This window comes from Eublepharis macularius, chromosome 8, assembly GCF_028583425.1.
Source record: "Eublepharis macularius isolate TG4126 chromosome 8, MPM_Emac_v1.0, whole genome shotgun sequence".
NCBI lineage: Eukaryota > Metazoa > Chordata > Lepidosauria > Squamata > Eublepharidae > Eublepharis > Eublepharis macularius.
The window spans coordinates 58,702,487-58,716,989 of NC_072797.1; the positions used below are offsets into that span (position 1 = coordinate 58,702,487).

At 40.3% G+C, this 14,503-nt stretch overlaps 1 protein-coding gene across 1 annotated transcript in view; it reads right to left on the reverse strand.

Annotated features, from left to right (window-relative positions):
- ST8SIA4 (ST8 alpha-N-acetyl-neuraminide alpha-2,8-sialyltransferase 4) overlaps nucleotides 1-14,503 on the reverse strand; it is a 96,514-nt gene that overhangs the window by 39,209 nt on the left and 42,802 nt on the right. Inside the window, exon 4 of the mRNA XM_054987134.1 lies at nucleotides 7,427-7,720. Within this exon, the coding sequence (XP_054843109.1) occupies nucleotides 7,427-7,720 (294 nt within the window). The remainder of the gene's footprint in view (nucleotides 1-7,426; nucleotides 7,721-14,503) is intronic.

Consider the following 14,503-nt stretch of genomic DNA (forward strand, 5'->3'; position numbering starts at 1 on the left):
CAGTTCATACAGTTCAGCCACATCCAAGAGCTCTATAGAACAGCAAATGCAAAATAATCTCAAGACAAAGGCTTGCCAGTCTGCCAAAAATGATTTTTTTTATGTTTTGACTGTATATAACTGATATTCTGCACTATAATTTCATACAAAAAGTAGAACCATGGGGCCATATGCCCAGTTGGATTTCTTTGAGCGTTACAGCGGTATAAATAATAAACTGTCCAATTGTGCATGTTCATGCAGTTTTAAAGTTGAAGCTCTTATAATAAAATTTTACATAAAGGCTGACTAAAAAATCATTTCACTCTGTTCAGAATATCTGTGGAGCAGCTGAATTCCACAGAAGGTAAAACAGTATGTGAGTAAAACACAATGGGCCGCTTAACTATTGGAGATAAACATTTCTTTCCTCCAGAACTGTTTAATGGACTCACTTAGACTATTAAACATCGAGTTGTGCTGTTTATTTGTTCCCCTCTCAGATGATAGCCTTCTGACTTTAACTTGCTAATGATGTGCCTCTGCTGAAGTTTCATAAAAGCTCTGCCAGAGACACATCATTCCCTCCCCACACATACTGAATCATTGGTCGGCTGCTGGTATAGGGCTGCCAGCCCCCACTTGGGGTAGAAGATCCCCTGCTCCTAGCTCCTGCTCTTCCTCCACCACTTACCTTGTTGGTAGGGGAAAGGTGTAGGGGGGGGGGCAGGAGGAGCATGTGGTGAAATGGCGCACACATGCTCTCAGCACAGCTTGAGTTTACAAATTGGCCCCTCTGAGACACCATCACGTCTAGTTTGACATCATTTCAAGCCAGGTAGAGCACACATGCATTTTGCAAGTGTGCACAAAGGAAAAACCAGACCACCACCCCCTTCCTGGCACTTCTCTGAAATTAAGGTAGGGGCACCTGGCAACCCTTTATTGGTATTCTATTTATGATTGTTTAAACTCCTGATACAGGTATTATGTGTTTCTCCAGTGGGATAAACAGGAGCTCCCCTGGGCTGTTTCAGACTGGGAAAACATAGTGGGGAGAGGGCATAACCCCACCCTACATGCCACAGTCCAATTCCTTATCAAGCCACTGGATCTGATTTTTAGAGAACAGAAAGTTGGGGCTCCATTCACAGAATATACAGCTGGAGTAGCACTGTGGTTAAGAGAGTGAGCTACAAATCAGGAAACCCTCAAGCTCACTTGAATATCACTTGAAATTGCTAAGTGGCCTTAGGGAAGCCATTCTTTCCTTTATCTGCAGAAGGGTGCTTTGACTCTTGAAAGCTTGAAAAATGTTTTTGGTCTCTAAGGTGCCACTGGACTCTAATCCTGCTGTTACACTGCAGACCAACACAGCTACCAACCTAATTTTCAAGCATGCTAGTCACTCAGACTTGGCCCAACGACATACATCTTCAGTTTGGGAGCCACCTTGTGGTGTTCCACAGTGTGCAATGTTATCCTTCATGTTAGTCAACCTCTATGTCAACCTTTAGGTAAAAGCATTTATAGCTTTGGAATTGAATGTCATAAATGACACTAAGCTCTGTATTGATCCAAATCTCCTGCTGATGCAGTTTAGGTCTTAAGCCACTGCCTGAGTACAGTGGTAAAATGGCTGAAAGTGAACAAACTGAAACTGAATCCAGACAAGACTGATGTGATGCTAGTTTAGAAGGTAGCGAGCTTGAAGAACAATATGCTTCCCATTTTCAATGGGGTCCAGCTGACACACCATTATTTATTTTATGCTATTCATCTTTCTCACTGAGACCCAAGATGGATTAAACAGAGTAATTCAATATGATCAATAGCTGGGATACTGAGCAAACAATACAATACGGTTTATATTGCAGAAATCTGAAAACATGCAGAAATCTGATACACAGCTGAAACAATGTGGAAACAAAACATAAGCAATTTTACATTAAATGACAGGAACAGCAGTGCACAGGAATATAGCCTACAATCCCTATCTCTTTATTGAAGCATCTCTTTGAGCCATTTCCTCATTGTACACTATTACTTGTGTAAGAAATCCCTCTTGAATAATTTGGTTTTGCGCAGTTTGCAGAAATACAGGCGAGTGAGAACTTTCCTCACCTCTTCAGGTAGGCTGTTCCATAAGGTGGGGCCACTACAGAGAATGCATGTGTACAGGCATTGCTACTTAGGAACAAATTAATGCAGCTGCAAAGATTGCATTCTACCAACTCAATCAAGGCTGGAAGATGGCCCGCTACCTTGACATGGCCAATCTGGCCACCTAGATGCAATCTACAGCAACACTGAGACTAAACTACTGCAATGCACTCTACATAGATCTCTTCTCAGTCAACTCCAGCTGGTGCAGAATGCTGCAGCTCTGTTATGACCAGGAGCTCAGTGGAGCTTGCATATTACTCCCATTTTGCAGTCACTCCAGTGGCTGCCCATCAGCTATTGGATTCCATCTAAGGTACTGGCCCTCATACACAAAACCCTTCGTGACCTGGTCCCTCATATCTATGTGACTGCCTCTCCCACTATGTTCCACGAAGACAGTTTTGCTTATCTGAGCCATCCTGCAAATGGGCAAAATCACCAATTGCCTGTACACATATAGGCCATTTCCACACACGTTGAATAATGTACTTTCAATGCACTTTCACAATCCTTTGGAAGTGGATTTTTTGTTCCACACATGGAAAATCAGTTTCAAACATTCACTAAAGAGTATTGAAAGTGGATTATCCAACGTGTGTGGAAGCAGCCACACTCTCTGTATTGCCGCCCCTCCCCCCTGACCCCTTACACACTGTCAACCGCCAGAAACCTCCCTTCACAGGGCTAGGGCTTCACAGGCAGTTAAGGGCAGTTCCAACCTGCCACCTATTTAATGTTTATTTTCCAGGCTGAGAGCCCTGACCCAAATCCACACTGGGGCCCCCCTCTCCTCTTCCCATACACTCCACCAGACAGGCAACCCATTCCCTCTGTTTACTTCCTCTCACCCAGTTACTGCCCAGGGCTATTGGGGAAAGGGAACTCGGAGTCCCCCCCCCTTAATACGCTGTCACCATTTATTTAAATTTGGCCCATTTGTAGTGACCAGAGCAGTTGAGGCTTCTGTGTGTCTTATTTCCCCTCATCCAACAACTTCAAGCCAGACCAGGTTAAAACAAAAACAGGAATTAATTTTATTTATAACATATAACACTGGACTGAATATTTTAAAACATATAGATATGTTGTGAGTAAACAGAGAATAGTTATGATGTACCTGCTGCCTTTCCTTAGCAGCCTCAAAGCCTTCTCCTCTCAATAACTACCATAACTGAATCTTTCAACTGTCTCTTACCCAGCATTCCTCCAGCTGTTTCCCAAGAGAGGCAGAACTGGAACCTGTCCTGTCTATCACACCCCCACTATGTGGAATGGTCTTCTTTAGGGTTACAAGCCACCCCCCATCCCCGCTCCAGAACTCTCCCACATCACTCTGAAAATGATGTTGATGGATATAGCTTGACATGTGAGTGTTCTGAAGTATGTGCATGTGCTGTACATAAAAGTAAGATCTCAGTGACAAAGGAGGCCTATAAATGATGTAAATAAAAATAAACCTATAATAATATGTATAGTACTTTCAAGTGTTCAAAGTACTTTACATCTTGGAATCCTTACAATAGCCCTGTAAAAGAGGTTTGTATTACCATAATAAAATCTACTTTACAGGGCTACTGTAATCCTCACAACAAGATAATGTATGTAAAGCCAACATGGGTAAATACTATAGATATGCCAATACTATTAATGACTTAGACCTGATGGCTGTTTTCTGCTATCAAGAAGATAATTTGGTCAGTGGTGGAAGGTCATGATTCTACCATTTCTTCTTGCAGACCCCAACACTAACCACAACACTATTCCTGTGGATCCCCCAAACCCTGGAGGCAGCATATGAGAACAGTTCTGCTCTGTCTGTGGTTCTTCTTAGATAACATTACTATATAACCAATGCTTTCTTCCCTGAACTGGCTTTTGGCCTTGATGACTCAGAGTCTCTCTACACGAGACTTCTTACACAAGGATGCTCAAGTGTAGGGAGACACAATGTTAGCCCAGAAGCGTAGTTTAAAAAGACAGAGCTGAAGGTTCTGTCAATTTCACCACTCTACAGGAGGGTAGCTTAAAAAGACAGAGCTGGCAGAGATTACTCCTCAAAGGATTTGTTAATTTCATCTTGGCCTCCCCAAAGGCTCTGTCAATTTCACCTTCCCTTCAGGGAGGCAGGTAAATTAACAAACCTCCTGAGGAGCAATCTCTGCCAGCTCTGTCTTTTAAAACTACACTTCCTGGCTAGCATTGTGTCTCCCCTCACTTGAGCATCCTCGTGTAAGAGGTCTCATGTAAAGAGACTCTGAGACAGTTCCCCACAGCTTGACCACTAGCTTTAGCCATGGGATGATTTGGGGAAAGCATAGCTAATAACCAAAGAAATCTAGTTTTGTCTGGACACTCCATCTCTGGTATTCAGGACTATCCACAAACTGGAAGTGGCTGTGTGTGGTCTGATATATACACAACACTTGTTGCTTTAAATCCAAAGCTTTAGCCAATCAGCTTTTTCTCTATATTTCAATGATGTGCATTGCATTTATTTTTCATGTTGCCACCAACAATTGGTGTATCTACTGGAACACATCATGAGATGCTGTTTCCCAACTCCCCACCCCTTTTGTAGTTGAAAAGGTAGGTCTCTGTGGGTACATTATGCTTCCTTATTTTTTTCTTGTATAGCTACCAGCAATTTCCAGTTTCCTTTTGTGTTCTTTTTTATTCTTCAACTAAAACCTTAATTTACCATAATTTGCTTATTAGACAGTAACTTATGGACTTCTGTTTTCAGAATCACGCTGTGCTCAATAGCAGCCAAAGCTACAGAGGAGAACAATATCACTCTCCCTGTTGAAGAGTGGGATTATTATCAAAGTACTTGCTCTGAAGTACAAAATTCATACTGGGCTGAATTTAGAATGAAGCAGAACAGAACACCGTACCTATTCAGACACTAACAGTGAAATCCTAAACAGAGTCTAAGCCCATTGGATTGCATGTAAATCCCCTGTGAATCTCTCTGTCCAGATGTGCCCGCTTCTGCCCTCACAGCATTGGTCATTTGACCAGTCAAATATCACCAACTATCAGTCAAGGGTTTTAAAAATATTCCCCCTTACGAGAACAAAAAAAAAAGATGCTTTAATCATCCACATTTTAATATTTACGCTAATTACAAAAATATTTGATTTAAAACATTTGTAGCCAGCTTATCTCCAAGAGACTCCAGGTATCCTGAGCTAATGTATTAGCTATTACTATAAAATAAAATGATTAACTTCTTTTTAAAATATTGTAATAAATTCTGAATAACATTTAACATTGAACAATTCACTTAACAGTTTTAGAGATTTTTGTTTGCTTGTTTTTATCCTGGGCCAGAAGATAAAAATAAAAAATAAAAAAGGAAAGGAAAGGAAAGGAAAGGAAAAGCCAAGTATAAAAAGAAAAATGGATATGAAAGACCAAGTAGTCAGCAGGCATGTCTGCCGCTACAGTTATGTGGCTGCTAGAAGAAGCATAGCCCTCACCCACCCTTGCTAACAAATGACACCATAATGAAAGCAAAAAAAAGCTGCCATTTACACAGTGGCCTTGCTACTTCAGGGAATATCTGGCTGTGGTCAGATAAATCACCATCCAATTAACAAAAGTGACAATATTTGACTGGTCAATTGGATAGAGTGACAAAGCCATGCACCTCCCATTAAGGGGAACAAGTAATAAATGAATTGGTAGTTTTTTGGCCATGTAACTTAACCCTCTTTCTTTGTGGGAGGCATACTTGGTGATCACAATGAGACCATCTTTAAATAGACATTCGAGGTGATGTCCATTCTCCCCATACTGCAATTTTTTTTATTGGGCCCTACATGAGACAGAGTCAGGTTTTTTAACTTTCTTTAAAGCTACAATCACTCAGGATTATTATCTGAAGATTTTGTACTTTAAGCTATGACTGAAGATTGCTACAGCAGTTATGCAGATCAGATATGGAGATTACAATTTTATTTAACATTTTAGAAAAGCAGACTATTTGGGGAGAATAGGATAGTTATTTTTATTAATGTAAGTGCATTAAAAAATTAAGCCTTTACATTTTCTCAACTACATAGTGCTCTATACATTTTCTTTTTAAAAATTTAACTTTTTAAAGTACCCGATTCGTATTGCCATACTCTAAGAACTGTCATACTTTCCACCGAACACAAAGGGAAGCACATAAAACACAGCTGTAGTCAAAATTACCATATTACTCCAAAATGGTCACCTGCAATGAGTTCCCTATTTCTAGTATCAACCACAAATATCTTTCCAGTCAGCACCAGCAGATTCTTGCAGTCTGACACCATACTTGGTTGTTTCTCCATTGCACCACTGCAGAAGTAGTGTTTTCCTAATGCAGTTAACAAAAATAGCTCCTGACAGATGTACCCCAGTAGAATTAAGAATTGAATGACGTTGCTGTCTTTATATGTCATAGTTGTATAGTATGCAGATGTTCAGGGATAGTTTTTTCTAATCAGTAGAACAAGCCATAATTGTTCAATTTTGGTTTGTTAATGCAACAGTACAAGTTTTTTGCAACAAAAACTACTTCTATATCCAACTGACTTCCTTCTGTTTCATAGAGCAATCACCAAAGCACAAATAAGCAAGCACCTATATTCACAGAACCAACCACTGCTGACCAATGTGAGAATGCTACAGAGTAATGTATATTGCCCTATGGAACAACATTTTTTTTCTACTCATAGATAAGTGAATAAGGCAAAAGTTGGATTTAAAACTCTAGAACATGATTAAACATTTGAAAACAGTAAAAGCACTTACTAAATTGACAGAATATTGGCTTTCTTGCAGCTTTTTTAAAAAAACAAGAAGTGGTAGGGAATCCATAAATTAATACAATCCTTCTTTTGTGATAATCAGCCCAGATCAACCTGCCTGCCAAAAAAGAAACCCAAGTTCTTTATGGTTCAACATATGGCATAAATGCTGCTAGTACTCTGCTAGTGAAATGTTTGGTTAGTTCTACAGCAAGTGAAAGCTTTTCTGAACATTTCTCCTAAACATCTACATCTTTTTATTTATACAGAGAGGAAAGAAAGGTCATCAAATTAAATAATTCTCACTGTTTGCCTTTGAATGGACTAAATGAGTGGGAAACATTTTTGACCAAACAAGCGTGACTTTGTCAAAAGTACAATCCATTATGACTAGAATAGAATTATCATAAACCTTTTAGAGCTATTCTTTCTGTCTAGTGGAAATTTTAGTTATGAGTTCTATTGTGCCAAGGACAGACCAGTCTTTTCCAGACACTTACCCTCTGACAGCATGAATAAGTCTCAGTGATGGATAGGCAGTTCGCACTTTCAATTTATTCTTAAGGATTAATGCATTAACCCACTCCACATGCTTCTCTCCGCCTTTGACCATGAAAGCTGGGATCCAAAGGACACTGTCATTCAGCATGGATAGTCTATGCACAAATTTTTCTCTGTCGCTCTCATTCCGAAAACCTCCAAATGCTCTTTGTACAACTGATGGGTTCATGGTAATAAAATCTGATTTAGTTCCCACATCTGCAGCAAACTCCACCACAGGAGCAAGATTGCACCTGAATAGGAAGAGATTAATGGACAAATAAAAATAAATATGAAACATTCACTTAAAAAGGCACACATGATGTAAAGGCTGAAAATGAACACTCCACGCTGTTTAAAAGCAAGTGAGCAAACAGACAAATAACCCAACAACAATAAAAGGGACATCCAGCATAGTTTAACACAGCACAGCACTGAGCAACACATCTAACATTCTGAACAGTATTGAGTGTAATCCAGAAGCATTTTTAATCCTACTGAACTCAACCAGACCTAACCTCTTAAAACTATACACTGAAGTAACATTAGAAACATAGAGCTGGAAGGTACCCCAAGTGTCATCTAGTCCAGCCCCTGCACAATGCAGGAAATTCACAGCTATCTCCCCTCCACCTCCCTCAGTGACCCCTTCTCTATGCTCCTGCTCTGTTGCGATCAGCTTCACTTCTTAGGGAACATATTGCCAAACTTAAAGCACACTACTTGGAAATTAAGTTCCAGTTAAGTGAATATAAGTGACTTCCAAAGAGTAACACTATGATCACGCTGCAAGATAATACAGTAGTGCACTTCACATCAGGACAGTGCTCATACACCCAGTTTGGCAGTTACCTGCTATTGGGATACATACAGAAGCCCTAAGGACTAACCAAAGGATTCATTTCATGACTGGTATTTCAGTCCATAATGTAGCACTGCCTAAATAATTATGCACAATAAATAAAGGTCCATTCCACAGTTTTACGTATTGGATGAGATAAAAGCTCTGCACATGAAGCTGCTGCCCACTGCACTGTATGAAAAGGGAAACAATGACTGCTTGGACAATCCTCCTGTGTGTATGGAATTTCCTTTCCCATATAAGATAAGCCCTGGGCCCAGACTTACCTGGGGCCCCTCTTTGCAGGTTGTGGTGTGCCTCCATCTCTTTGGGACCCAGGCAGCTCTCAGTAGCCTTCACAGGGCTGCACAGAGCCAATAAGCTCAAATCACCTAGCCAGCCAATCAGTATTACATGTCTCCAGGTCTTATACTTCTACAATTCTTTTAAGTAACCTGTTGTCCACATCCATTTTTTAATATTATTTCCACGCCTATCACCCAGTTATTCTCCAAATAGCCATCAGAGACGATAATATGGTTTCTTAGGATATTTCTAGTCTGCTTTATTTCTCACCATCACTATCACAGAGAGGGAGAGAGATCTGTTGATGTGCCTTTCAAAGACAAGAAATACCTGGTTGTTGAGTACTTTGTGGTATAAAATGAATTAGCACACCTTATATACTAATAGCCAAGCGGTCCTGATCTGTCGATACTTAAATCTGGAAACTGGAGCCATAAATAGACAAAACAGATCTTCCTACACACCTGAAACATGCCCCAAGTTTGCAGAAAAATCTGAAATCTAAAAAACCCCGTACATTGGTAGTCCCATGAATCAAGTGTTCGTGAACTATGAACCGGGCCAGACTGTGTCAAAATTAGGTCCATTTTCTGGACCATGCCCACCTCTACTTGTGACTGATTCCACAGAAAGGCATGTGGCTTCATGGGTGCACCTCATGCTCACCATGAGAAGCCATCTGTGTAAACTGCTGATTACACCCATGCAAGATCTCAGCGCAGGACGAAGCATCTAATAAAGCGAGATCACAGGAAATATTGGAAGTTTCAGAAATTAAAGTAGTCTGTATTTTCCCTTTGCATTTCTGAAGTAATTCTAATCCCTATATTTTGCAAATAATGGAGGATGAAGGTTACTTAATGGGAGATACTTTTTCCCCCACCCTAAATTGTTAACTTCCAAAAAACTTTCAAAACCCAGTCAATCATGATAATCTAAAAACTGCCCTGGAGATTTCACAAAGTATTTCTTCTTATAGACACTGCTGAAAGCATTTCAGCCATCTGCAACATAGACCATTCCATTGACTGAACCTGTTCATATGAGCACATATCTGAAATGAGTGTCATTCTCCTGTTGGCATATTGATTTGAGGAAGCAGGTGCAGGACTATAAATATGAACACCGAGGCAAATATCAGTGATTCATCACATCCTGTAAAAGACTGCAATTCCACTGATTCCTTCATCATAGAAACATGGTCTAATACTGTTTTTATGGAAGAACTTGAAATGTGGTCAGATGGTGAGCCAGAAAACAATAGCAACAAAGGACCACTTCTCGCTGAGGTGACAAACCCATCTCTGTACCATGGACCACTTCTGCCTACTGGAAGGAGTTCCTATAACAAAATGCTTTCCCATGAAAAAAGATTCCTGCATTAAGGGAGCAATTCCAAGCAGATCTATTCAGAAATACCCTGTTTTATATATTGGAGCATACTCCTGGGGCAGTGTTTTTAGAAATCCAACCACAGAAAGCTAGCATTTTAGGAAGAAGGCTAAGCTATAAGGCTTCTTGTTGATATGCTTCTTTCCTATGCAGAGGAGATATTTAATTGGTAGTGCAGAGGAGCATTAAAACATGTGAGCTCACACTTGAAGTCTGAAGTTGTACAGGGCAGACATAATGTTACCACCTCAGTAAGAACTAGGCTTTAGCCCATTACAGCTTCTGAGAAACCTACCTTGCAGCCTACTCAAATACTTTCCCAAAGGAGGGACAGCAAAAGACCAAGAAGAACACACTATCATCTCCTGTTAAAGGTGTACACTGAACCAGCCAATATTTGCAAACAGTGTTTTGTTTTTTTCTAATGTTTACAAGCATTTGTCATGGGGGTTGTGACATTCCCTTGTCCCAATAAAGTTTATATTTTCAAACAGAAATCTGTTACGTTTGAGTAAGACTACCTTGGAACCCGGTAAAGGTTGTTGGGCAACTTTGCCAGGGTTTATAAGGGAGAAAAGGGGTTCTTCTGGCTTCCAGGTACGGAGAGTCAGAAGAACGATGACAACTCCCTTGCCCCTCTTGGAGCTTAGGCGCTGCTAAGGGGTCAAGGGAAGTTGTCATTCTTCTGCCTCCCTGTACCTGGAAGCCAGAAGAACCCTTTTCTCCCTTATAAACTCTGGCAAAGGTGCCTGACAACTTCTATCGGGTTCCAAGATGGTCTTACTCAAAAGTAACAGATTTCTGTATGAAAATATAAATTTTATTGAATAAATTAAACCGTTAAAATAAAATAACTACAAGTTTCAGCAGATCTGAAGAAATGAAAATAACAAAGCTATTTGTCTAGTCTAGCTATTACAGATAGTACCTGGAGCTGAGCTAGAAATCCACTCCAAGCATACAGCTACAGTATAATCCTAAGAAGAGTTATTACAGTCTATTTAAATGGGTTTTGACTACAGTAACTCTGCTTAGGATTTCACTGTCAGTCAAACAGCCACAGGGCTTCCTGGCCAGTAGCATATAACCTCTTCTATATTTGACCAGTTTCTGTACCATGCATCTGACGAAGAGAACTTGATTCTCGAAAGCTTATGCTACAATAAAATTGGTTAGTCTTAAAGGTGCTACTGGACTCTTTTTGATTTTGCTACCACAGACTAACACGGCTAACTCCTCTGCTTCTTGGTAGAGTTACAGAAAGTGCTCTGAACACAAATCCCTAGGCCACAGCACAAGGCCTCACCAACCAGAATCAAAAATACATGTAGAATGCCGAAGCATCATAGCACCAAAACACACCAAAGATGGGACCCTTGGCCAATTATAACTTTCTGGTTGTTCTTCCTCCTGACCAGTGTTACCTAATGGAGTGTCCAGCTTCTGGGAACCTTCCAGACCTATCATGTCATTGCTTATTTCTTCGCCTCCCCAAATCTGAAATTGATTAGATAACTTGACAAGATAACTGGAAGCAAGAACGTCTCAGCCCAGGTGTGCCTTGTTGGCAGGACTGAGATGGAATGAACTGTTAGTTGACATGTTAACCCTTGATGGAATAGGGCTCTATAGCTTTACAGGGGTATTCACTGGTACGGAAGAGGAGACTCACAATGTGATGAAGAGGCACATGAGCTTATGACAGGCATGTCTCTTCTAGATGCTGTGCCATAGGCACCATCTTTTAGCAGCACCTGTATATAACCTCCAATCTCCATGGCCTGCAGTCATGATATGCAGACAAACTATTTCTTTCTGCAAATCAAGAAGAGAGGGAAGGAATCAAAGAGCATATATGGAGAAGGGAAGGATGCATGAGTCCAAGTCTTGTAAACCAGGGTTTAGTATTATGCTTCCCCTGAGCTAATTGCTGCCTTTTTTATTGTTCATCAACCAATACAAAAAAACCCACCACTGTTCTGCTTATCTTAGATTCACTGTTCTGCTTATCTTAGATATCTTAGACCCTATTGAGCTAGTAGGATGAGCAATGGTTCAAAAGAGGAGTAACTTCATGCTGGGAAAACACAAAGAAAAAGAACTGATGTGTATACAACTTTTTAAAAATACTTTTTGTATAACAATTGCAATGGAACCTGGTTTGGATTGCAAAACTCAGCAAAAATTATGAAGTGGGCTGAAATGCACTATATTATGCAGAAGTAGTCAGAGCAGAGCAAAAAGATGAAACTGAGATTTTACAGAAGTTTTCCCTAGGATATCTGCAGCCAGCATGAATGTGGTAATAATTCTAATCAGGAGTTCTATTTTGTTTTGTGGTTTCTCAAGAACTCAGTTCCCGTTGCCATTCAAATAACTAGTTTCTCTGTTTCATTATGCCTTTTGTAGTAGAATTTATAGAGTTCAGCCACAAATGGAAATTCTGCTTAACATTTTATGACACTCAGTGGGAAATCTTTTTTTTAAAAAACAGCTCTGCTGTAACTGTCAGAAGAAACAGTTCAAAGAAGCTGCCATTTGCAATATCAGGAAAAGGCTGCAAAAAAGGTCTGGAGGAGGAGAACTGAAACATCTTATTCAGCTAATCCTACCTGTTCTGTATATGCACTGACTTGTTTACCTTTTGCACAAAGATCTCGTGTGACAAATTGGATTTGAAACTGAGTGAAAACACACATTTCTTTCCCGCTGACAACCAAACAAAATTTCTTCCCCACTGACAACCAAAGAACAGTCAGCCAGTGTGAAATGAGGGCCTTCCCATCATGTCTCATCTAGGCAGGCCCTTGTGTTAATGCTAGAAGTAGCTTCCAAATCAATCAAGAGCTAGGAAAATTAATGCTTTCACCTTTCAAGGCTGCATTAACAGGTGAGAATCCACACTTTCCCAGGAGTGAAATACACACCACAGATACAATGCTGCTCATTCTGCACATCGAGAACTGTGGGCTATCTCAGGAAAGTGACTTTTATCTTTGTCAAGTATCTGCTCCTAAAACATGAATCCTTTACTAAAACAGCAGCAGTGACTTCAGCATGCTGGAATCGATTGTTTTGCAAACAGAAAGAAAAAATCAGAACTCACATTCTCAGTTCCTAGTTGCATGAATGATGCTTAAACATAGATTTCAGACTGTTTCCTTTGGAGAAGCTGCACATCTAGCCAGTAGATGGTAAGGGCATGAAAAAATAAGCAGAGGAATATATGTAAATTTGGGGGGTAAGGAGAGAGCAAGGTAGCTAGTTTGAGCCATGCAGAAAAAGCTCACCACAATGCTGCTTCCCCTCCTGTAAATAAAAGACTCACCTGCCCTGCCCCCTAGCCTCTGAACAAGATTCCAAACCTGCCTGGACTTATTGTTTCACATTGGATGGAAAGCAACCCATTAACTTTTTTAAAGGAGCATCTAATCACTTCAAAACTACGAAATATTCTTATTTGTAGAATCCTATTTTGCAAAGTTCCCATCTTATTAGTATGCTCATCTTTTCCATCCCCATCAAATTGTCTGTCTGTCTGGTTTCTGGCTTGGATCCACCAGAGCATTTCTGTGGACAGACTGATCCACCTGAAGGACACACTTAAGGATAATCCTGAAATACTGAAACTTCATATCCATATAACAGACATGTGACACTGACTACAACTTTAGGGTACAATTCACAACTTTTATTTGCTACAGAGTCCCAGGTAATCCCAGATGCAACTGTGAGTCAGAGAACTGAGCAAGCTCTCCACTCTCCTCCAGTACAGCACTGCTGACCTTCTGGCCAAGTGCCCACATGAGTGTGCAGTGATACGTGCACAGAACCCTGGCTTCTTGAAGTTTGCCTGTACTAGGAAGGGAGAACATCAAGGCAAAGTTGCAAATTATTGCCTTGTCTTGTGTTAATTCTGAGGCACTTCCAAGAAGCCAAAGAATAAGCAAAGAAGATTGGAAAGAATTCCCCCCCCCCTTTTGTACGATCTTCCCTCCTTGGGGCCCCTCCAATCCCTTGGCCCCAGAAGCAGCATTTCAGGGGACACTGAAAATCAGCAAAAATTACCCTTTCCTCCTTGCACCTGTGGAAACCTAGGTAAGATCCAACCCCCCTCCCCAACCCTAACTGAATAATCCTATTGCTTTTTGTTTCTGTTGGTTTCAATGGCAAACACATTTCTGTAACTTTGTTTCCCATCCAATTTAGGTGAATTTTTCAAGAACTGCACCCGTCCCAGACAGATCCTTATTACCAAATTTCAGAAAGTTAGGTCAAAGGTTCCCCATTTATTGGCAATTACATTTAAATCACATTTCCAGATACAGTACATTAGTTTCCCATCCAATTAGCATTAGATTTTCTTATACAGAAATATTACATCAAAGGGCAAAACTACAGATATCAGTCATGGGAAAAATGAGATGTGTGTTTTAAATACAGAATGCAGCCACAGAGGTTGCAATTTGACTCAGTAGTCTTTAAACCCTTTTCTAAT